Below are 26,071 nucleotides of genomic sequence, written 5' to 3' on the forward strand. Positions count from 1 at the left end.
CACTACTCTACTGTCAGTCATGGAGGATCTCACTACTCTACTGTCAGTCATGGAGGATCTCAGTACTCTACTGTCAGTCATGGAGTATCTCTCACTACTCTACTGTCAGTCGTAGAGGATCTCACTACTCTGCTGTCGTTCATGGGGATCTCACTACTCTACTGTCAGTCATGGAGGATCTCAGTACTCTACTGTCAGTCATGGAGTATCTCTCACTACTCTACTGTCAGTCATCGAGGATCTCTCACTACTCTACTGTCAGTCATGGAGGTTCACTACTCTACTGTCAGTCGTGGAGGATCTCACTACTCTACTGTCAGTCATGGAGGATCTCACTACTCTACTGTCAGTCGTGGAGGATCACTACTCTACTGTCAGTCGTGGAGGATTTCACTACTCTGCTGTCAGTCATGGAGGATCTCACTACTCTACTGTCAGTCATGAAGGATCTCTCACTACTCTACTGTCAGTCATGGAGGATCTCTCTCTACTCTATTGTCAGTCTTGGAGGAACTCACTACTGTACTGTCAGTCATGGAGGATCTCACTACTCCACTGTCAGTCATGGAGGATCTAATTTCTGTACTGTCAGTCATGGAGGATCTCATTTCTGTACTGTCAGTCGTGTATCAAAATACTTTCCATTCACTTTCATTGACATTTTTGTAGAAACAGACAAAAAAACAGACTTTTGTTGGTTCAGTTGTTACTGCAGTCTACTAGTGAATGTATATTTTCACTGCCTTGTAAAGGGCACACTTTAACCGCTTGTGTCCCTCTCTCTTTGCCTCTTGCAGCATCCATAGTTGCCCAGAAGTGGTGGTGTCAGATGCATCCATGTATGGATGGGGAGGAGTGTAAAGTGTTGCCTGATCTGAAAGGCTGGAGCTGCAGTACGGGAAACAAAGTGAAGACGACGAAGGTGGGTGCATAATGTAAGAAAAGGCATCACATGTACTGTTACACACACACACACACACACACACACACACACACACACACACACACACACACACACACACACACACACACACACACACACACACACACACACACACACACACACACACACACACACACACACACACACACACACACACACACACACACACACGCACACACACACACACACACACACACACACACACACACACACACACACACACTTTTGTTTCTTCTAAAGTCCACCATGACGTAGAATCTTCAGTAAGTAAAGGAGTTGATTGGTCCTCTACATAGCCAACTGTAGTCACCCACTGGTTGTGTGTCTGTACCTGTCAGGACCAATACATTCAAAGTTAATATGATCAAAAAGGCTTCTGCTGAGATACTGTCAAATATGTGTATACTGAAGGAGGAGTATCTAGAGGTTGCAGTGAGAGACCCACACACGCAAACTTAGCCACGTATCACGTATTACGTAACACAACGTTGTATTAAGGGTGATAGGTGTAGTACTCGTCACTGCAATCTTTACAGAAAGTAGGCTGGCCCTCTTTGAAGTTATGTAGGTCAATTCAATGATTTATTTTATCTATAAAGCTCTCTTACAAAAACTCCAACCTTTTTTGGTTACTGTACCATCAACTGAAATGTGCACTGCCCAGAATACCCCTGATTTACCTTCTAATGTAATGCCTGTGGATAGGCCAAGTACCCCCAGGGGTCCTAGTACCACTGGTTGGGAACCAGTGCCTCACATAATTAAGGGAATGGCCTTAATTCAGGGATGGCTACCTGTGGAAATCCCTTCGGTCTCCTCAGAGTTGGGTAAATCTACTTTCAGTTTCTTTGCACCAATGTTTTTTAGTTTGTTTTTTATTTCACCTAATTTAACCAGGTAGGCTAATTGAGAACAAGTTCTCATTTACAACTGCGACCTGGCCAAGATAAAGCAAAGCAGTGCGACACAAACAACAACACAGAGTTACACATGGAATAAACAAGCGTACAGTCATTAACACACAAGAAAAAAAGATAGTCTATATACAGTGTGTGCAAAAGAGCAGAAAAGTAAATAAAAACAATATGGGGATGAGGTAGGTAGATTGGATGGGCTATTTACAGATGGGCTGTGTACAGCTGCAGCGGTCAGTTAGCTGCTCAGATATCTGATGTTAAAAGTAAGTGAGGGAAATGTCGTGTCTTTGCTATCATTAAATTGAAGACTTATAGTTTTTATCAAAGATTCCTGTAATTAGGGATTACGCGATCACTTGAGCAATAACGTAACTAATTAACTATGAATTCGAGGGCACCAGGGAAAGTTATTATATTACAAAGTTATAATTTCCCAATATAACCTTTCAGATATTTTCATGTCTGATCAATAGTCTTCTAATTAATGATTTATTTACTTTACCTCACGTTAGTCTCATTCCAAACGTCGTAAATTGTTGATTATCTGCACGAACCCAGTCTTCACTATGAGTCATCCATACATCAATTGTCTTAAATCCTTTATTTATTACTAACTAATTAATTCACAGAAATGCACAAACAAACACACTTAAAATAGTTACATGAAATATGCCCTAGTGGGCTAAACCGGCATGGCGGCTTGTTAGACAAAGGGAAAATGGCGGTTCGACTAAGAATTCACTACAGAGTCCATAATTATAAAAATTGACATGCTAATCCTTACACATGAACGCTCACTCATTCGGGAACAATTGCAATCAATATATATATATAGTTACGCTCGGTGTGTGTCGTCTTGATCGTTGGAGAGAAGTTCGTTTTGGTTGGAGTTCCTTCTGTCCCGGTTATAGTGGAGAGTTCAGAGTGACATTCGTTGTAGAATGAATGTTTCGGCGGTTGTCTTTCTTCGCGTTCAATGATACCGAATTCCTAGCTGCAGACTAGTAGTCAATATCAAAACTTGTTATTATTCGTATACGAGTTTAACCACGTGGTATGGTTAAAGATTCAGCAATGTTACCTTAACCTTCGTTCTCCCCATGGAGAGAAAACATGGTCTAATGGTAATTTCTCAGAGTCGACTTTTATTCAGATAGCAGGAAGGGGCGGTCCTTGGATGTCTGACCCGTACTGGGCTCAGGGCGGTCCTTGGATTTAGTTCAAATACAACAGGGATTTGTATTTTTCTTCATTAAATAGTTCAAAATCATATTACACATTTATACAAACAGTATCATACTCACTCATTCATTTTATACAACAAACAGATGTAAACCTCATATCTGAGGTTACTATATAAACAGCGGTATGGTAATGTAGTCCCACAGTCTCTCATGAGTTTCCCACGTGGTGACAAATGGACCGGTTCATAGCTGGACTCTCCACCGATCTTTTATACTTTTGCAGGAATATGAAATATGTTCGTACCTCAAGTTCTGTGAGGTGGAAGAGAATTCCTTTGTCCTGAAAGTTTACCCTCTCACTTAATACTGTTTGGCCATGAGGAGATTCTCAGGAATTTACGACATCTTTCTGTGATCACCGTGGTAGGAAAGGGAGAGGAAGGGAGAGGGGGATGGGGTTTGCACTACCCAAGCAGGCGACGTCATGACAGAAATATTAGTCTCCAGCTTCAGCGATTTTTGCAGTTCATTCCAGTCATTGGCAGCAGAGAACTGGAAGGAAAGGTGGCCAAATTAGGTGTTGGCTTTGGGGGTGACCAGTGAGATATACCTGCTGGAGCGCGTGCTACGGGTGGGTGTTGTTATCGTGACCAGTGAGCTGAGATAAGGCGGAGCTTTACCTAGCATAGACTTATAGATGAGGGAGGGTCTGGAGACGAATATGTAGCGAGGGCCTGCCGACGAGAGCATACAGGTCGCATTGGTGGGTGGTGTATGGGGCTATGGTGACAAAACGGATGGCACTGTGATAGACTGCATCCAATTTGCTGAGTAGAGTGTTGGAGGCTATTTTGTAGATGACATCGCCGAAGTCGAGGATCGGTAGGATAGTCAGTTTTACGAGGGTATGATTGGCGGCGTGAGTGAAGGAGGCTTTGTTGCGAAATATGAAGCCGATTCTAGATGTAATTTTGGATTTGAGATGTTTAATATGAGTCTGGAAGGAGAGTTTACAGTCTAGCCAGACACCTAGGTGTTTATAGTTGTCCACATATTCTCAGTCGGAACCGTCCAGAGTAGTGATGCTAGTTGGGCGGGCAGGTGCGGATAGTGATCGGTTGAAGAGCATGCATTTAGTTTTACTAGCGTTTAAGAGCAGTTGGAGGCCACGGAACGAGTGTTGTATGGCATTGAAGCTCGTTTGGGCCAGATGTATACAGAATGGTATCTTCTGCGTAGAGGTGGATCAGGGAATCACCCGCAGCAAGAGCGACATCGTTGATATATACAGAGAAAAGAGTCAGCCCGAGAATTGAACCCTGTGGTACCCCCATAGAAACTGCCAGAGGTCCGGACAACAGGCCATCCGATTTGACACACAGAACTCTGTCTGAGAAGTAGTTGGTGAACCAGGCGAGGCAGTCATTTGAGAAACCAAGGCTGTTGAGTCTGCCGATAAGAATGCGGTGATTGACAGAGTCGAAAGCCTTGGCCAGGTCGATGAAGACGGCTGCACAGTACTGTCTTTTATCGATGGCGGTTATGATATCGTTTAGTACCTTGAGCATGGCTGAGGTGGACCCGTGACCAGCTCGGATAACGGATTGCACAGCGGAGAAGGTACGGTGGGATTCAAAATGGTCAGTGATCTGTGTATTGACTTGGCTTCCGAAGACTTTAGAAAGGCAGGGCAGGATGGATATAGGTCTGTAACAGTTTGGGTCTGGAGTGTCACCCGCTTTGAAGAGGGGGATGAACGCGGCAGCATTCCAATCTTTAGGGATCTTGGACGATACGAAAGAGAGGTTTAACAGACTGGTAATAGGGGTTGCAACATTGACGGCGGATAATTATAGAAAGAGAGGGTCCAGATTGTCTAGCCCAGCTGATTTGTTCGGGTCCAGGTTTTGCAGCTCTTTCAGAACATCTGCTATCTGGATTTGGGTGAAGGAGAAGCTGGGGAGGCTTGGGCAAGTAGCTGCGGGGGGTGCAGAGCTGTTGGCCGGGGTTGGGGTAGCCAGGAGGAAAGCATGGCCAGCCGTAGAAAAATGCTTATTGAAATTCTTGATTATCGTGGATTTATCGGTGGTGACAGTGTTACCTAGCCTCAGTGCAGTTGGCAGCTGGGAGGAGATGCTCTTATTCTCCATGGACTTTTACAGTGTCCCAAAACGTTTTGGAGTTACTTATTAATTTAGAATTATAAAAAGTAAGGGGATAATTCTATCGTCAAATGTATTTCTAAGTTAGGTTGGCTGTATCACAACCGACTGTGATTGGTTGCAATTTCAGTTTAATCCATCAGAAAAAAACGAAACAAATAATACCACAAGAAGAATTATTATGTATCATATCCGACCGTGATTGGGAGTCCCATAGGGTGGCACACAATTGACCCAGCGTTTCTCTCCCTCTAAAAACAGAAATAAATGTTTTCGCCTTTATTCAGATTACAATCGCTCACTTTCATTTTTTTTAAAACAAAATATCCTCCAAAATATCGTTATATATAATCAAGTTGATGGCACTGACATATAGCGGCACCTACATAAAGCTGAGTGACTCACTCATTCATGGCTTTGGATCAAAATTATGGGCTATTAGCAGGACAATATACCTTTACCAACACCTCCCTGTATTTTGATACTTTGTGGATGGGGCCTCCCCAGTGGCGAAGCTGTCTAAGTCACCAGCTGTCTAAATCACCGCATCGCAATACAAAATGCGTTTCTACAGATATTTTTCTTTGAATAGAAACACCATAATATTAATAAAATGTATTAAGCAAAATTTCTTAACATCAGTCCCATATACTATGTTCTTACAAAAAAGGTTTTAAATTATCTAGTACAGACACTACTGAAGGCTATCAAATGCTTCTCAAAGATGCGGCCAAACTAGCACTAACTAGCATTAATGGTACCAGTGGTTGGCAGTTAAATAAAATGCCATAGAATTCTGTGACACCACACAAGCTGTGCTGCAGTACGCTGCAACTTTTACAGGACACACCACTGTACCACCTCAGTCACCGGCTTCATCAATAAGTGCATCGACGACGTCATCCCTACAGTGACCGTACTTACATATCCCAACCAGAAGCCATGGCGTCAATACAGGACTAAGATTGAATCCTACTACACCGGCTCTGACGCTCGTCGGATGTGGCAGGGCTCGCAAACTATTACGGACTACAAAGGGAAACCCACCTGCGAGCTGCCCAGAGGAGCTACAGTTGAAGTTGGAAGTGTACATACACATAGGTTGGAGTCATTAAAACGTGTTTTTCAACCACTCCACAAATTTCTTGTTAACAAACTATAGTTTTGGCGAGTCGGTTAGGACATCTACTTTGTGCATGACACAAGTAATTTTTCCAACAATTGTTTACAGATTATTTCACTTATAACTCACTGTATCACAATTCCAGTGGGTCAGAAGTTTACATACACTAAGTTGACCGTGCCTTTAAACTGCTTGGAAAATTCCAGAAAATTATGTCCTGGCTTTAGAAGCTTCTGATAGGCTAATTGACATCATCTGAGTCAATTGGAGTTGTACCTGTGGATGTATTTCTAGGCCTACCTTCAAACTCAGTGCCTCTTTGCTCAAAATACTTCAGAAAAACAATTGTAGACCTCCACAAGTCTGGTTCATCCTTGGGAGCATTTTCCAAAAGCCAGAAGGTACACCGTTCATCTGTACAAACAATAGTACGCAAGTATAAACACCATGGGACCACACAGCCGTCATACCGCTCAGGAAGGAGACGCATTCTGTCTCCTAGAGATGAACGTACTTTGGTGCAAAAAGTCCAAGTCAATCCCAGAACAACAGCAAAAGACCTTGTGAAGAAGACCCAGCTCTGTCAGGAGGAATGGGCCAAAATTCACCCAACTTCATGTGGGAAGCTTGTGGAAGGCTACCTGAAACGTTTGACCCAAGTTAAACAATTTAAAGGTAATTCTACCAAATACTAATTGAGCGTATGTAAACTTCTGACCCACTGGGAATGTGATGAAAGAAATAAAAACTTAAATAAATATTTCTCTCTACTATTATTCTGACATTTCACATTCTTAAAATAAAGTGGTGATCCTAACTGACCTAAGACAGGGAATTTTAGCTAGGATTAAATGTCAGGAATTGTGAAAAACTGAGTTTAAATGTATTTGGCTAAGGTGTAAATGCCTTTTATGCTAGCTTCGAGGCAAACAACACTGAAGCTTTCATTAGAGCACCAGCTGTTCTGGACAATTGTGTGATCATGCTCTCCGTAGCCAATATGAGCAAGACCTTTAAACAGGTCAACATTAACAAGGCTGCAGGGCCAGGAGGATTACCAGGGCGTGTACTCATAGCATGCGAGGACCAACTGGCAAGTGTTTTCACTGACATTTTCAACCTAGTCCCTTTGCCCAAGAATGTGTAGGTAACCTGCCTAAATTACTACCGCCCCGTAGCACTCATGTCGGTAGGCATGAAGTGCTTCGAAAGGCTGGTCATGGCTAACATCAATACCGTCATTCCGGAAACCTTAGATCCACTCCAATGCGCATACCGCTCCAACAAATCCACAGATGACGCAAACTCAATCACACTCCACACTGCCCTTTCCCACCTGGACAATAAAAAACACCTATGTGAGAATGCTGTTCATTGACAACAGCTCACTGTTCTCACATAGCTCATCACTAAGCTAAGGACCCTGGGACTAAACACCTCCCTCTGCAATTGGATCCTGGATTTCCTGACGGGCTGCCCTGATGTGGTAAGGGTAGGCAACAACTCATCTGCCACGCTGATCGTCAACACTGGGGGCCCTCAGGGGTGTGTACTTAGTCCCCTCCTTTACTCCCTGTTCACCCACGACTGCATGGCCAAACATGACTACAACACCATCATTAAGTTTGCTGACGACACCACAGTGGTAGGCCTGATCCCAACAACAATGAGACAGCCTATAGGGAGGAGGTCAGAGACCAGGCAGTGTGGTGCCAGGACAACAATCGTGGACTACAGGAAAAGGCGGGCCGAACAGGCCACCATTAACTTAGACAGGGCTGTAGTGGAGCGGGTCGAGAGTTTCAAGTTCCTTGGTGTCCACATCACCAACAAACTATCATGCTCCAAACACACCAAGACAGTCGTGAAGAGGGTCATGACAACACCTTTCCCCCTCAGGAGACGGAAAAGATTTGGCACAGGTCCCCAGATCCTCAAAAAGTTCTACAGCTGCACCATCAAGAGCATCCTGACCTGTTGCATCACCGCCTGATTTGGAAACTGCTCGGCATCTGACCATAAGGCGCTACAGAGGGTAGTGCGTACGGCCCAGTACATCACTGGGGCCAACCTTCCTGCCATCCAGGACCTATATACTAGGTGGTGTTAGAGGAAAGACCAAAAAATTGTCAAAGACACCTGTCACCCAAGTCATAGACTGTTTTCTCTGGGGGTGAAGTGACTATGAAGTCACTTTACCCCTGCTTACATATACAAATTAACTTGATTAACCTGTACCCCTGCACATTGACTCGGTACAGGTACCCCCTGCATATATCCTCGTTATTGTTATTGTGTTACTTTTTATAATTTTTTACTTTAGTTTATTTAGTAAATATTTTCTTCTCTATTCAACTCTATTTCTTGTGCTGCATTGTTGGTTAAGGGCTTGTAAGTACGTGTTTCACGGTAAGGTCTACACCTGTTGTATTCGGCGCATGTGACAAATAAGAATGTATTTGATAATCCTCCGCCCGAGGGAGTTGATGCCCCTTGGATAACGTTGAGACGCTGCAGAACGAGGAGGACCTCTTCCATAGCCATTCCCAGTTGAGCCATCTGGTTGTGGTGTTGGCAAAGGAGGTTTCCCTGTTCGCTGACCATCTAGGAGAAGCCTTGATCAACTGCTGCTTCCATAATATTGAGGCGTTATGCTGTAACATAGACGCTGGGAGTCAGGTGCATTTGGAGAGTTTAATAGAGCGCGAACAATAAACAATACAAAAACAGGAGTAGCGTTGGGACATAGGAACAGTCTATAACAGCTGATGGGAAATAACAACAGAGTGCTATAATATGGGGAGGAATCAGGAAGGTGATAGAGTCCAGGTGTAACTGATGATGAGGTGCAGGTGTGCGTAATGATGGGTAGCCAGGGCTGGTGGTTAGTAAACTGGAGACGTTGAACGCAGGAGGGGAGTATCAGATGTGACAATTGCTTTGTAAATTGTGTTTTTGCAGGGCTCCCTTGTAAAAGAGACCTTTGTCTCAATGGTGACTCCCATTCAGATAAAGGTAAAATAAATAAATATTATATTCACCCATTTTATTTTATTTTTTTCATATGACAACTAATTCTGAGTTACATATGACAGTTTGACAGCAGGCTCTGGTGATAAATATGAAAAATAATCACCTTGAAATAGAAAATGCAAGTCTATGGCTAAAATGACTGTAACGAAACTCTAGCTCTTCCTCCTCCTCGGACGAGGAGAGGAGAGAGGGATCGGAAGACCAATGTGCAGCAAGGTATGATGACATAATGATTTAATTTATTAAACAAGACGAAAAAACGAACTACACTTGATAATTGACAAAATAACAAAACGACGTAGACAGACCTGGACATGAGAACTTACATACAACGAAGAACGCACGAACAGGTACAGACTACAAAACAAACGAACGATACAGTCCCATGTGGTACCAACATACAAACACAGGAGACAACCACCCACAACAAACAATGTGAAACAACCTACCTTAATATGGCTCTCAATCAGAGGAAACGTAAACCACCTGCCTCTAATTGAGAACCATATCAGGTAACCCATTAACCAACATAGATACACATAACATAGAATGCCCACCCCAACTCACGCCCTGACCGACTACACACATACAAAACAACAGAAAACAGGTCAGGAACGTGACAATGACTGTATATCCCAGCTCCTACAGCGGCTGAAAACATGCCCACCTAGGAAAGTCAACATTATCCTTAAAGGCCCAGTGCAGTCAACATTCATTTTTTCTGTGTTTTATATCATATTATACAACATCTGTTGAAACTAACACTGTACAATTCTGAAAACATTTTATCGGTGTTAATTTATTATAGTTGCTGGTTGATAATACAATCTACACAGCACCTTCTAATCAGCAGGTTTGCATGAGCTGGAGTTTCCTATCTCCATGGTGACATCACCATGTTGTAAATTGGTTAATAGACCAATAAAAAAGAGAGTTTCAAACATCTCTGCCAATAACAGCTAGTTTTCAGTTTCTCTTCCCACTCAGATCCAGCAGTCCTAGCAAAATTCTTGCTTGAGATTTTAATGGAAATCTTTTATAGTAAGGTAGCAAATCTTTACCCAGAAATTATTAAAAACGGCTGCCTTGGGCCTTTAAACGTCTCTGCCTGCCTTCCTGCCTGCCTGCCTGTCTGCCTGCCTGCCTGCCTGTCTGTCTGTCTGTCTGTCTGTCTGTCTGTCTGTCTGTCTGTCTGTCTGCCTGTCTGTCTGCCTGCCTGTCTGCCTGCCTGCCTTCCTGCCTGCCTGCCTGCCTCCCTGCCTTCCTGCCTGCCTATCTGTCTGCCTGTCTGCCTGCCTGCCTGCCTGCCTTCCTGCCTGCCTGCCTCCCTGCCTGCCTATCTGTCTGTCTGCCTGCCTTCCTGCCTGCCTGCCTGCCTGCCTGCCTGCCTATCGGTATACAGAGAACTCTTGCGCTTCCATCTGACCCACTTGCATTTGGCAATGGGATAAGAGAACAGGCTTGGGTCGGGGCCTGCCTTTGAAAAAATCTGAGTAGTCTTGGATGTAACTTCAAACGTCAGCAAGGAAACAAAACAGGCAAAAAACAACAAAGAAACAAACAAACAGCCTGTGAAGAAAAACTGAGCCGTGGAGGTGGATGTTCAGTGCAGGATCGGGTGATTCCAGAGGTTATGTGTGTCTGTGTTTGGGGTGGGGTTGGGGGTGAGGGAGGAAGGGTGTGTGTGTGACACAGTGGGCCCAGAGCCATCTATCACGGCCTGGTGTTTGACTCACCAAACGCCTGTACTTGAGCTGCCTTCTCCATTATTCATTGTGTGGAGGGCCTGGGCGAGGCAGACTTTTTTTTATTTTAGCCAGGTTAATAATGTATACCCCCTCTCTCTCACAGAGGCAGACAGGCAGGCATGCAGGCAGACAGGCAGGCAGGCAGAGATGCAGGCAGCCTGGTGTGCAGGTGACGGCTACATTCCAGTAGGGCTAGACAGAAGCTCAGTTTGTTTGATTTGGGGACTCTGAGGGCTTCCCTCTCTGTTGACAACCACCACCACCCCCCACGGCGAGACAGTGGGAGAGGGACACCATACACTACATTAGGGGGCTCAGTGACATGTTTTCGCCAAGGACTTAGCTACATGGTTCTGTAAACAGGTGACATCTGTGAAGATTGATTATGGGCTCAATTGAATGGAACCTGCATTGTGGTATTTAAAGGGCGACTGCACTTCTTGATTTGGCCTCATTTAAGTTTTGGTTCATTAAGAAAGGGTAGCGGCCATAGCTGAATTCAAACGTCAGTTGGTTTGGGGCTGTGTGTTGATGTAGGTGTCTCCTGTGTGTGTTCACAGGTGGGAAAAATTTGGCAAATTATTTAGCCAATTATCTTCAGCTAGTGTACGGACGTGGCAAAGTTGGTTTAACTTTGGGTAGCCCATCTCCGGGGCTAGTTAGGGACCGTCAATAAATTACACAATGTAAATGAGACAATATTTTCATATTGCACACCTTTTAGTTTTCCCATTCAATATCTGTATGTGAATTTCTACAATTTATAGTTGGTTTGAGGTTTTTAAGTCATTGAAATTTGAGCCATTGGAATTTTAACATATTGTCTCTGTACATTGTGTAATTTACAGATGGTCCCTAACTAGCCCCATAGGGATATCCAAAGTCAACCCAATTTATTACAGGCATTACGATTGGGTCGCGTGCAGCTTCACTTCGAATTGATCATTACTTGTGTGCTGCCAGATGTGGGCAGGATTGAAACAAACCTTAATTGACTTTGTGATGCAGTCAAGAACACAAGTCTCACAAAACAATATTGGGTGACTTGACTTTATTACAAAAATTATCCTATTTACTCTTTGTAGCATCATATCGATGCCACATAGGCTGTTTTCTAAATGAGAAGTTTGTTTTTAAGCAGTAGGTTTTTGTTCAATGGTCTAATAAAACTCTGCATTTTTGGGGGTTGTGTAAAAATCTACAACATGGTAAGCTCCTAAAAAGATACTTCCAGTTTTCAGAATAAGAAGTGTGCGTGGGTAGTAGCATTGATTCAATTATTTTGTTTTCTATATGTGCTAATGTGTGTTTTTACCATGTTAAAGTGGTAATATATTATTTTGTAATAGAGTCCCCCTATAAATCAACAAACTATCAATAGACTATCAGTGGCTCACCATCTCTCCATATTGATCCAAGTCCTATTTATGGCTGATAACAAATGACGGTGTCACTTCACATCACGACAGATTCACAATAACAAATCACCTCCACAAAGCCCCCAGGGCATCTCTCGAACGACCTTAGCAGCTCTCCATTCTCCCCATGTCAAAGAGCAGACACAGAGCCTCACACTGGCCAGGCAAGACCAGACCAGGGGTTAGAATCCTTCCGCTAATGTCACCAGTCATGCCCTCACCTCTGCTTTCACATCATATCAATCAACACACATCACACATAACAAGCGTCACAGAGCAATTTCACAGGACAAGTGTTGTGATGTAACAGAGAATTAGTTGGATGTCTGTGATGAGAAGCTGGGTAAGTTTGCACAATAACAGGTCTACAAAGAGCTTACTGTGTTTGGACTAAGGATGTGACAAATGGAAAACATTTCTTAACTTTAAACTGCCATTTTTTTATGGTTTTCTTTTAAAATGATAATAAAAATCATAAAATTCCACATCAATTCACATTGCAGAATAATGTTCCTATTTAGGGTATATGACCACTAGGGCCGGGCAATGAAGTTCTATCTTCCGCGACCCTTTACAGACAAAGAACGCAGCTACAGTAACGTGGATAATTTAACTTTTCAGACAACTAAAAAAAGGGCGTCTGTCTCTTTTCAGACAGTAGAATTCTGCTCCGGCATGATGTTCTATTGTTTCCCTGACAACAATAAACATTGCTTATTTATGTGCTGCTGTGTTGTTAAAGCAGTTTGTTTTATGGTAGGATAGCTAGATGTGCTTTTGTTCTATTAAATGTCTTGATAAGTAGCGATATTTAACTAACTTGAAATTACTTTTTTAGGAAAGAGTGGTCTGCGCTCAGGCAGCAGGCAGGCTAAGATTGAGAGTTCAGGTTGCCAAGTGATGGAAGTTAGGAATTACTTTACAGACAAGTAAAATGCCATTCATGTCTCCTGAGAAGGTTTCGTGTCTGCGTTGAAAAAGCTGTAGTGTAGCCTACCCTAAAAGCCAATTCATCCCAGCTAGCACAGTGGAACTGGGACGATTCCGGCTGATAGTAGTGGCACTCGGCTGAGTCAGACTCGGCCGACGTCATGTGGCACGAGTCTGGGTCACCTTCGGCAGTATGGCTAGGATGTGGGGATTGAGCTCGGGACCATTCCGGGGAGAGTTATCTGGCCCAAATGTATTACTTGGGGCTCAGGCCGATTGGTGCTAACGTTACTCTCTGGCAGATGATTACACAGGCTGCTTTATACAATTAACATTTCATTATTTATTTTTCCATATTTTCTCATTGTTTCTGTGATTTAAAAAAATACAATTAACATTTAAATGAAATTCTTTAAGAGTCCTGTGTAGTATTTCAGTATTGTGATACGTTGTGCAAGGGAATTGATAAGCATAAAAAACTTTGTGGAAGGAACTTTCCGAGTTGCGCAGCGGTCTAAGACACTGCGTAACAGTGCAAACTGTATTTCTACAGATGCTGGTTCGAGACCCATGAGGTGACGCACAATTGGCCCAATGTCATCCGAGTTAGGGGAGTGTTTGGCCGGCCGGTGTGTCCTTGTCCCATCACGCTGAAGTGACTCCTGTGGCGGGCTAGGCGCATGCACAGTGACACAGTCACCAGGTGTATGATGTTTCCTCCGAGACATGTTTCTTTGTGGATGGGTATAATTTGCATGTGTAAAATGTATAATAGTAATATTTAAAATTACTTAATCGGGTAATTTTGTATACATTTATTTACATTTGCATCAGTCCGCTTCTGGGAGGATTCTGCTAAGATGCCTGCAAAGTCGGCTGAATTCTGGAAGACAGAAACGGCTCGATGTACTTGGACCGATTCTGGGCAGTCATTCATTTTGATTCCGGGCCGAGTCCGAAGCCCGATTCCGGGCCGAGTCCGACGCCAGATTCCGGGCCGATACAATCAGTTCCGGCCCCCGGGAAGCGGGCCGCTTCTGGGCCGATTCCTCATTGCTAGCTGGGATGCTTGCTCTGGAAATGCGATCAGGAGACTCCTTACGGAGGGTTTGACACAATCACGGAGGGTTTGACACAATCACAGAGCTTGCGGAGGCCAAATGGAGCTCCATACTGCATTGCTGTGCTTGTCCCAAATTTTTTAACAATGTGGAGGGCTCTGTATAGCTCTGCATTGACGTGATTGGTTGACGGTAGGTGAGGGAGGGAGGTCCTGTATAAACACAAACTCACTTCCTTGACAACTTTCTACACAACAGCTCTGCTCTGCTCTGACTTCTGCGGAGGCGCATCACAGTAAATGCTATATACTGCCACTGCAGATTTCAGATTGACCATGCAGAGCCTTTAACAGCCAAACAAACACACAGTAGCCGAGGCGCTTTCAAGGGGCCACCTACCATTATATTATAGGGTAATCAATACAGTCTATACCGGTAGCCTACTGTAATTTCATATTATGTGCGAAAAACATCCTCACCCACTCAGAAACGAAGAGAAGCCTACTCTGTGCTCGCAAGACTGGCCCGAAGACACTTCTGTGCTATGGAGACATCGGTCCCATGAATTGTCTAAACTAGGATATTCTGCACGCATCAGACCAAATACAGACCGAAGACTGAATAGAGAACTGTGTCATTAGCTAAGAGAAAGAGCAGGCAGGCAGGCCAGCTGGAGGGAGAGAGAGGAGGGGCAGGCAGAACCACGTGGATATGTCTTGCTAATCTGCATCTTGCAATGTCTTAATTGTCTTGCATGCCTCACATATTCACCAAAGTAGCCTAAAGTTTGCCTCTTCCTCTCTGGTTTTATTTAAATTACACAACTTTCCCCAGGCCTTTATAGCCATATAGTCTGGTTAGGCTATAACATGGAAAATAATGTTTTGTGATAACTTTACTGTGATTAAATTGTTTTTTTGTTTAGGGATTTTTCTTAATGTTAAGGATACCAACCTCGTTTAAATATTGTAATGTTTAAACTGCTCACACCCCTAGTTTGGACTAAGATAATGAAGAAGGGTGCTTGAGACCCATGTTGATTTTCTGTACTGTAGGTCCACTGTGATGGACGTTCTTACTCATTGTAAGCCTTGCCACACATGATGTTACATGGTTGAGCCTTCAATGCTAGTGCAGATACTATGTCAAACCTACTGTGTCATTCAATCCCTATTGGTGACAAGCAAAGGACAACATTGAAATAACAACATCATTTTGTTTCTTTATCAGGGGTAGACAGTTGTTTGTTTATCAGGGGTAGACAGTTGTTTGTTTATCAGGGGTAGGCAGTTGTTTGTTTATCAGGGGTAGGCAGTTGTTTGTTTATCAGGGGTAGGCAGTTGTTTGTTTATCAGGGGTAGGCAGTTGTTTGTTTATCAGGGGCAGGCAGTTGTTTGTTTATCAGGGGCAGGCAGTTGTTTGTTTATCAGGGGTAGGCAGTTGTTTGTTTGTGTTTGATTTTTGTTTGTTTGTCCATGAAGCTTTGAATCAGGGCTTAGTTTGAGCCTGACCAGTCAAATGTGGTCTTTTATCCCAGCTTCCTGATGAGTCTCACGGACATGTGAAGATTAAACTGTACCTCCTGAAACAGCGATGGGTGAATCTTATGTTCCCCTTTTCCAGCACCCGCAAACAGAAAATTACAGCCTAATGTATTTTTAGATGTTAGATATTGGTGTGTGAGGTCTGTTAGAAAGTTAGACTCTACATGTATCTCAGTCTATGCCGCTCTGACATTGCTCATCCATATATTTACATATTCTTAATTCCATTCCTTTACTTAGATGTGTGTGTATTAGGTATTTGTTGTGAAATTGTTAGATATTACATATTGCTGCACTGTCGGAATTAAAGCACAAGCATTTCACTACACCCATAATAACATCTGCTAAACACGTGTATGTGACCAATAACATTTGATTTGATTTGGATTAAGGCATATCTTGGAACAGTGTGCATTGGAGTACTGACACATCCTGTCGCCTGGCTCCGAGCCCTACACGCCGCGCTGCTTTTCAGGCCAAGACCATGGAGCCTCCGCCACTCACTAATTGAATGACACTAATATGTGCCAATACACAAATAGGAACACCTATGAATGTGTGTGATAACGAGACCCACTTATACTTCTTCACACTAAATATGTTAGCATGTTGTACTTAAAGGGGACTGTTATTATGACCATGTTAACTGCAAAGAGAGGACAACTAACAGAACTGTTACTATGACCATGTTAACTGCAAAGAGAGGACAACTAACAGAACTGTTACTATGACCATGTTAACTGCAAAGAGAGGACAACTAACAGAACTGTTACTATGACCATGTTAACTGCAAAGAGAGGACAACTAACAGAACTGTTACTATGACCATGTTAACTGCAAAGAGAGGACAACTAACAGAACTGTTACTATGACCATGTTAACTGCAAAGAGAGGACAACTAACAGAACTGTTACTATGACCATGTTAACTGCAAAGAGAGAACAACTAACAGAACTGTTACTATGACCATGTTAACTGCAGAGAGTACAACTAACAGAACTGTTACTATGACCATGTTAACTGCAGAGAGTACAACTAACAGAACTGTTACTATGACCATGTTAACTGCAAAGAGAGGACAACTAACAGAACTGTTACTATGACCATGTTAACTGCAAAGAGAGGACAACTAACAGAACTGTTACTATGACCATGTTAACTGCAAAGAGAGTACAACTAACAGAACTGTTACTATGACCATGTTAACTGCAAAGAGAGGACAACTAACAGAACTGTTACTATGACCATGTTAACTGCAAAGAGAGGACAACTAACAGAACTGTTACTATGACCATGTTAACTGCAAAGAGAGAACAACTAACAGAACTGTTACTATGACCATGTTAACTGCAGAGAGTACAACTAACAGAACTGTTACTATGACCATGTTAACTGCAGAGAGTACAACTAACAGAACTGTTACTATGACCATGTTAACTGCAAAGAGAGGACAACTAACAGAACTGTTACTATGACCATGTTAACTGCAAAGAGAGGACAACTAACAGAACTGTTACTATGACCATGTTAACTGCAAAGAGAGGACAACTAACAGAACTGTTACTATGACCATGTTAACTGCAGAGAGGACAACTAACAGAACTGTTACTATGACCATGTTAACTGCAAAGAGAGGACAACTAACAGAACTGTTACTATGACCATGTTAACTGCAAAGAGAGGACAACTAACAGAACTGTTACTATGACCATGTTAACTGCAAAGAGAGAACAACTAACAGAACTGTTACTATGACCATGTTTACTGCAGAGAGTACAACTAACAGAACTGTTACTATGACCATGTTAACTGCAAAGAGAGGACAACTAACAGAACTGTTACTATGACCATGTTAACTGCAAAGAGAGGACAACTAACAGAACTGTTACTATGACCATGTTAACTGCAAAGAGAGGACAACTAACATAACTGTTACTATGACCATGTTAACTGCAAAGAGAGAACAACTAACAGAACTGTTACTATGACCATGTTAACTGCAGAGAGGACAACTAACAGAACTGTTACTATGACCATGTTAACTGCAAAGAGAGTACAACTAACAGAACTGTTACTATGACCATGTTAACTGCAAAGAGAGGACAACTAACAGAGCTGTTACTATGACCATGTTAACTGCAAAGAGAGGACAACTAACAGAACTGTTACTATGACCATGTTAACTGCAAAGAGAGGACAACTAACAGAACTGTTACTATGACCATGTTAACTGCAAAGAGAGGACAACTAACAGAACTGTTACTATGACCATGTTAACTGCAAAGAGAGAACAACTAACAGAACTGTTACTATGACCATGTTAACTGCAAAGAGAGAACAACTAACAGAACTGTTACTATGACCATGTTAACTGAAAAGAGAGACCAACAACAGAACTGTTACTATGACCATGTTAACTGCAATGAGAGTACAACTAACATAACTGTTACTATGACCATGTTAACTGCAAAGAGAGGACAACTAACAGAGCTGTTACTATGACCATGTTAACTGCAAAGAGAGGACAACTAACAGAGCTGTTACTATGACCATGTTAACTGCAAAGAGAGGACAACTAACAGAGCTGTTACTATGACCATGTTAACTGCAAAGAGAGTACAACTAACAGAACTGTTACTATGACCATGTTAACTGCAAAGAGAGTACAACTAACAGAACTGTTACTATGACCATGTTAACTGCAAAGAGAGAACCACTAACAGAACTGTTACTATGACCATGTTAACTGCAAAGAGAGGACAACTAACAGAACTGTTACTATGACCATGTTAACTGCAAAGAGAGAACAACTAACAGAACTGTTACTATGACCATGTTAACTGCAAAGAGAGGACAACTAACAGAACTGTTACTATGACCATGTTAACTGCAAAGAGAGGACAACTAACAGAACTGTTACTATGACCATGTTAACTGCAAAGAGAGGACAACTAACAGAACTGTTACTATGACCATGTTAACTGCAAAGAGAGGACAACTAACAGAACTGTTACTATGACCATGTTAACTGCAAAGAGAGGACAACTAACAGAACTGTTACTATGACCATGTTAACTGCAAAGAGAGTACAACTAACAGAACTGTTACTATGACCATGTTAACTGCAAAGAGAGGACAACTAACAGAACTGTTACTATGACTATGTTAACTGCAAAGAGAGAACAACTAACAGAACTGTTACTATGACCATGTTAACTGAAAAGAGAGAACAACTAACAGAACTGTTACTATGACCATGTTAACTGCAAAGAGAGGACAACTAACAGAACTGTTACTATGACCATGTTAACTGCAAAGAGAGGACAACTAACAGAACTGTTACTATGACCATGTTAACTGCAAAGAGAGGACAACTAACAGAACTGTTACTATGACCATGTTAACTGCAAAGAGAGACCAACTAACAGAACTGTTACTATGACCATGTTAACTGCAAAGAGAGGACAACTAACAGAACTGTTACTATGACCATGTTAACTGCAAAGAGAGGACAACTAACAGAACTGTTACTATGACCATGTTAACTGCAAAGAGAGGACAACTAACAGAACTGTTACTATGACCATGTTAACTGCAAAGTGAGGACAACTAACAGAACTGTTACTATGACCATGTTAACTGCAAAGAGAGTACAACTAACAGAACTGTTACTATGACCATGTTAACTGCAAAGAGAGGACAACTAACAGAACTGTTACTATGACCATGTTAACTGCAAAGTGAGGACAACTAACAGAACTGTTACTATGACCATGTTAACTGCAAAGAGAGTACAACTAACAGAACTGTTACTATGACCATGTTAACTGCAAAGAGAGTACAACTAACAGAACTGTTACTATGACCATGTTAACTGCAAAGAGAGGACAACTAACAGAGCTGTTACTATGACCATGTTAACTGCAAAGAGAGGACAACTAACAGAGCTGTTACTATGACCATGTTAACTGCAAAGAGAGGACAACTAACAGAGCTGTTACTATGACCATGTTAACTGCAAAGAGAGGACAACTAACAGAACTGTTACTATGACCATGTTAACTGCAAAGAGAGTACAACTAACAGAACTGTTACTATGACCATGTTAATTGCAAAGAGAGAACAACTAACAGAACTGTTACTATGACCATGTTAACTGCAAAGAGAGGACAACTAACAGAACTGTTACTATGACCATGTTAACTGCAAAGAGAGAACAACTAACAGAACTGTTACTATGACCATGTTAACTGCAAAGAGAGGACAACTAACAGAACTATTACTATGACCATGTTAACTGCAAAGAGAGGACAACTAACAGAACTGTTACTATGACCATGTTAACTGCAAAGAGAGGACAACTAACAGAACTGTTACTATGACCATGTTAACTGCAAAGAGAGGACAACTAACAGAACTGTTACTATGACCATGTTAACTGCAAAGAGAGGACAACTAACAGAACTGTTACTATGACCATGTTAACTGCAAAGAGAGGACAACTAACAGAGCTGTTACTATGACCATGTTAACTGCAAAGAGAGGACAACTAACAGAACTGTTACTATGACCATGTTAACTGCAAAGAGAGGACAACTAACAGAACTGTTACTATGACCATGTTAACAGCAAAGAGAGAACAACTAACAGAACTGTTACTATGACCATGTTAACTGAAAATAGAGACCAACTAACAGAACTGTTACTATGACCATGTTAACTGCAAAGTGAGTACAACTAACAGAACTGTTACTATGACCATGTTAACTGCAAAGAGAGGACAACGAACAGAGCTGTTACTATGACCATGTTAACTGCAAAGAGAGGACAACTAACAGAGCTGTTACTATGACCATGTTAACTGCAAAGAGAGGACAACTAACAGAGCTGTTACTATGACGATGTTAACTGCAAAGAGAGTACAACTAACAGAACTGTTACTATGACCATGTTAACTGCAAAGAGAGAACAACTAACAGAACTGTTACTATGACCATGTTAACTGCAAAGAGAGGACAACTAACAGAACTGTTACTATGACCATGTTAACTGCAAAGAGAGGACAACTAACAGAACTGTTACTATGACCATGTTAACTGCAAAGAGAGGACAACTAACAGAACTGTTACTATGACCATGTTAACTGCAAAGAGAGACCAACTAACAGAACTGTTACTATGACCATGTTAACTGCAAAGAGAGGACAACTAACAGAACTGTTACTATGACCATGTTAACTGCAAAGAGAGGACAACTAACAAAACTGTTACTATGACCATGTTAACTGCAAAGAGAGGACAACTAACAGAACTGTTACTATGACCATGTTAACTGCAAAGAGAGGACAACTAACAGAACTGTTACTATGACCATGTTAACTGCAAAGTGAGGACAACTAACAGAACTGTTACTATGACCATGTTAACTGCAAAGAGAGGACAACTAACAGAACTGTTACTATGACCATGTTAACTGCAAAGAGAGACCAACTAACAGAACTGTTACTATGACCATGTTAACTGCAAAGAGAGACCAACTAACAGAACTGTTACTATGACCATGTTAACTGCAAAGAGAGGACAACTAACAGAGCTGTTACTATGACCATGTTAACTGCAAAGAGAGGACAACTAACAGAGCTGTTACTATGACCATGTTAACTGCAAAGAGAGACCAACTAACAGAACTGTTACTATGACCATGTTAACTGCAAAGAGAGACCAACTAACAGAACTGTTACTATGACCATGTTAACTGCAAAGAGAGACCAACTAACAGAACTGTTACTATGACCATGTTAACTGAAAAGAGAGACCAACTAACAGAACTGTTACTATGACCATGTTAACTGCAAAGAGAGAACAACTAACAGAACTGTTACTATGACCATGTTAACTGCAAAGAGAGGACAACTAACAGAACTGTTACTATGACCATGTTAACTGCAAAGAGAGTACAACTAACAGAACTGTTACTATGACCATGTTAACTGCAAAGAGAGTACAACTAACAGAACTGTTACTATGACCATGTTAACTGCAAAGAGAGTACAACTAACAGAACTGTTACTATGACCAGGTTAACTGAAAAGAGAGACCAACAAAGAGAACTGTTACTATGACCATGTTAACTGCAAAGAGAGGACGACTACCCAGTTAGCAGTGAGCACTCGGGAGGCCGGCGTCCCTCCAGTGGTCGAGCGACTTGCGACAGCTTTTTTGCCCATCTTCTACATTCACCCCCGATATACCGCTTTATAAAGCGCCAGCCGTTCTCCTCACACAAAACGTTCGGTGGTGATAAATACAAACAATTCAACATATCTTTAGTTTCAGTGTCTTTTTATTTTATGAAAGCTAGCTACTGGCCATCAAGGCATCAAAGACAGGTCTGAAAACTCGATGAGGGAAAGGAGGTAACAAGGATAACTTCCTGGTGAAGGCTTTTCGGCTTCTTCTGTGGTGTTTAAGAGGTGCCACCACCAATATTGTACGTAGTGATCAGCACTTTTATTCAAGTGGGTGAGGCGGTTTAGGGAGTGGCATTTATTGCTAGAAAGGAACCGTTTGTATTGCTTCAAATATAGTATATTAAATCAATGGCAAAATGTAGGCTATTTTTGGTCATAATCATGATATCATGAATCTACTTGAACTGTAAATTATTAGGTGTATCACTTTTTGTGTCATCCTCTATGATTTTAGATGCAGTGTGGCCACATGTGGTTGTATTGTTTTTAAATCGGCATAAAAAATCGAATCATATTAAAATCACAACAAATGTAAGGTATTTATAGAAACAACTAAAACAGCTTGCAGCCTCTGGCTGTCTGTGATTAGCTGGAAGGTGGCAGGCCCAATTTGAGGTTAGAGAAATTCCTTGCTATTGTCTTTCAAATGAACTCATGTCTAGATGGCTTGCCTAGGGCTTATAGCTGTCCTCTGAGTGGAGGATAAACGCCAGAGATGCAAAAGTGGCCTGCCAAGGGCTTATAGCGGACCTACTGTATGAGTGGAGGCTACCCACCAGAGATGCAAATCACATCTTGAATGGCAAATTCCCCTCGCCTGCTGGCAGTAGGAAATTATAGTTTTGGCTGCAGGGAAAGCGGAAAATAGCAAACGGGAGGAATTTTTCGCGTACTTGGTAACAGCACTGTTATTATGACCATGTTAACAGCACATATGGCACATGTCATACTGTACTTTGTAAAGGCCCTTTGGATTAATATTCACAGGTTGGCATTTATTGGAGGTAGTTCTGCAGGGTAGTCATCAAATCTGATTTTAAACCTAACCTTAACACTAACCTTAACCACATTGCTAACTCTAATGGCTAACCCTAGCCTTAAATGAAGAACAAAAATATTTTTTTTTACGATAGGCCTATAGCCAATGTTGACTTTGCAGCTGGGCCATCTAGCGGAAACCGCTTAGTTCTGCCTCTTGGGCAAGACTCATGACAATAAACGTCAACCTGCTACTTTGTGAGGGCCCTTTGGATTAATGTTCAGTGAAATACTTGGCGTAATAGGGTGTCAAAATGAATCATGTGCAGTATGTTTTGAAATGACATATGCTGTACCATACGTACTGTACCACCAAGCAGGGGCTGATGTCATAGACCTTCATAGTTCTAGAATGTGCTGATGATGGCCAGCCATTTTGGTGAAGCAGGAATCCAAACTCGTCTAATTGGAATGCATAGCAATAGAGTTCTAATTCCTAATACTACAGTACAATGTATTTGACTCTGACACCCTAGAACAGGTGAGTGATGGCCATAGCAGCTAGGGATTCAAACTCAGCCTGGTGTATGCAGCCCGTTTGACAGATAGATGTACACAGTATGACAGATATAGAATATAGATTTACACAGTAACAGGCAGTGTGGGTCTTACTTTGAGATGGATCTTTTGGAATAAACAACGCTCTATCTATGTTGTGTAATTAATCACTCAATCTTCTTCTGGGTTTGTAGCCCAGCAGCCAGGTCAGACTGACTGAGGTTTTTACACACCGCCGGTGTCATAAATAGATGCAAATCCTAGTTTAATCTGTAGTGTCCATTAATATGAACTAACACCCTGCTATTTCCCCTGTTTACAGGTCACGCGATAGTGCTGTCTGTCCTGGATCTGAAGACTTGGTGTCGTCAGTCATTTCTTCCTTGACAGAAACCACTGGGTCTTCTTGGATGTGAGAACTATGTATTGAATGATTTTGGGAAGGAACCAGGGACCACTAAGGGAACATGGAAAACTCCTGAAATTCTACCGAACGGATGCAGAGCAGAGACTTGACCTGGAAATAACATAGAACCACCTATCCAGACTACTGGACTACTGAATACATCCAATCCCTAGCCGTTATTGTATCACCCACCAAATTCCTGTTTGTGTTTTTTCCTCCAACGGACTACTACAGTAGGAGATCCAACCTGCAAGGTATTTATTCATTAAAAAGACAAACTGTGGATTACGCAAGCAAGATAAACCTTCATTCGAAACATGTGACGTGACATTTTCAAATCTTTTTCCTCTTTTTGTCACAGAGCTCAGTGACTCCAAAACAAGGTGTTTGTGTTCGAGATCGATTTTAGATCATAAGCATTTCCATTCCTTTTTAGCCTTATGAAGCAGATGTCTCTTCTTTTTAAGGTTTTTGATTTGGAAAAAAAATATGAAGTGTTTTTGAGAACTTGAGACATCAAAGGAGATGGCACAGTAGAAAAAACAGTTCTAACTACTACGTTTCAGTGTTTTGAATTAAAAGACACCATCCCACTGGGCACAGACGTCAATTCAACGTCTATTCCATGTCGGTTCAACGTAATTTCATTGATTGGACGTGTAAACACTGTTGATTTAACCAGTGTGTGCCCAGTGGGATGGTTTCACCAATCCAATTAAAATGACAAACTGAGCTCCAACTCTTTTACTAACTGTTTTACTATCTGTTTTTAAAAGCCTGGTGACTAACATTGAGTAAAAGTGTCAGTATTATCTCAATAAACCTATTTCAAAAGGATACCACTGGATGAAAAAGGGTTTGGTTTTGTATCATAGTTTCAAACGTCTTTGCAACACAATAGATTTTACAACATTGCCGAGGCCACCATCACAAGACCATCAAATACTGTAAAGCCAAAATAAAAAGCCAAGAATTTCAACACCCCTATTGTGCATATAAACCCCCACAATACAAGCACAAAATGTAATAAAAAATAAAAAACTTTCCATGCACTTGTTTGTGCTATATCACAGTAGCGCAGTACTGAATTTTAACGTTACTGTGAGGCAGGATATCAACAACACTAAAAGTGGTCATTCTGACATGGTCCTGTCATGGGGGTTGATGACACATTATGAAACAGAGGTCAGAATGGGAAACCATCAACTGCATGAAAAGGAGGCAACCTACTGCACTGCCGTCATATAGCACCTCTCCCACAGGTAGCCTAGCAGTTAAGAGTGTTGGGCCAGTAACCTAAAGGTATCCCCTTTCATTGCATTCTCTGGGAAACCATCAACTGTCACAGAGGTTAGCATATGCATGAACTCATATTACATGAAAAAAGTCCTGTTTATGTCACAGTCCCAGACAACCTCTGTGGGACTTGTCTCGTGCAAGGGTAATGATGTTAGCATACGATAATTGTCCAGTATCCACACTGGAACTAATTTACAATTAGCCAGTCCTGCAACTAGTGGACTAATTGAAGTGGAAGAGCGCTGATCATTAATTCAGAGTTGTATTAATTCAAAGTTGCGTTAATTCAGAGTTTCATTAATCCAGAGTTGTATACATGGCACACTGTTTTTCCTCTGGTCTTCACCCCTCCCCCCCCCCCCTCCTTCTGAAGAGTGAGTTTGTGCTTTTTATGAAGAAATTCACACAGCGAAGAAAAATACATTAAAAAAAATAGTAGACCTTGATTGTGGTGTAAGAACACCGAATAAATTAAATAAAGACATGTTTTAAGGGTAACCAAAACAAATACTGTAAA

The 26,071-nt window shown here is 41.8% G+C and overlaps 1 protein-coding gene across 3 annotated transcripts in view; it reads left to right on the top strand.

The window, feature by feature from the left end:
• LOC129851408 (chemokine-like protein TAFA-2) overlaps positions 1–25,092 on the top strand; it is a 150,770-nt gene extending 125,678 nt beyond the window's left edge. For 2 of the 3 annotated variants that reach the window (XM_055917921.1, XM_055917919.1), the window contains 2 exons: positions 798–935; positions 24,172–25,092. In XM_055917921.1, the coding sequence (XP_055773896.1) occupies positions 798–934 (137 nt within the window). In that variant the 3' untranslated portion in view covers position 935; positions 24,172–25,092. The remainder of the gene's footprint in view (positions 1–797; positions 936–24,171) is intronic. The other variant, XM_055917920.1, reaches the window with a different exon arrangement.
• The last annotated feature ends 979 nt before the right edge of the window (positions 25,093–26,071 follow it).

This window comes from Salvelinus fontinalis, chromosome 3 (genome assembly GCF_029448725.1).
Source record: "Salvelinus fontinalis isolate EN_2023a chromosome 3, ASM2944872v1, whole genome shotgun sequence".
Lineage (NCBI taxonomy): Eukaryota > Metazoa > Chordata > Actinopteri > Salmoniformes > Salmonidae > Salvelinus > Salvelinus fontinalis.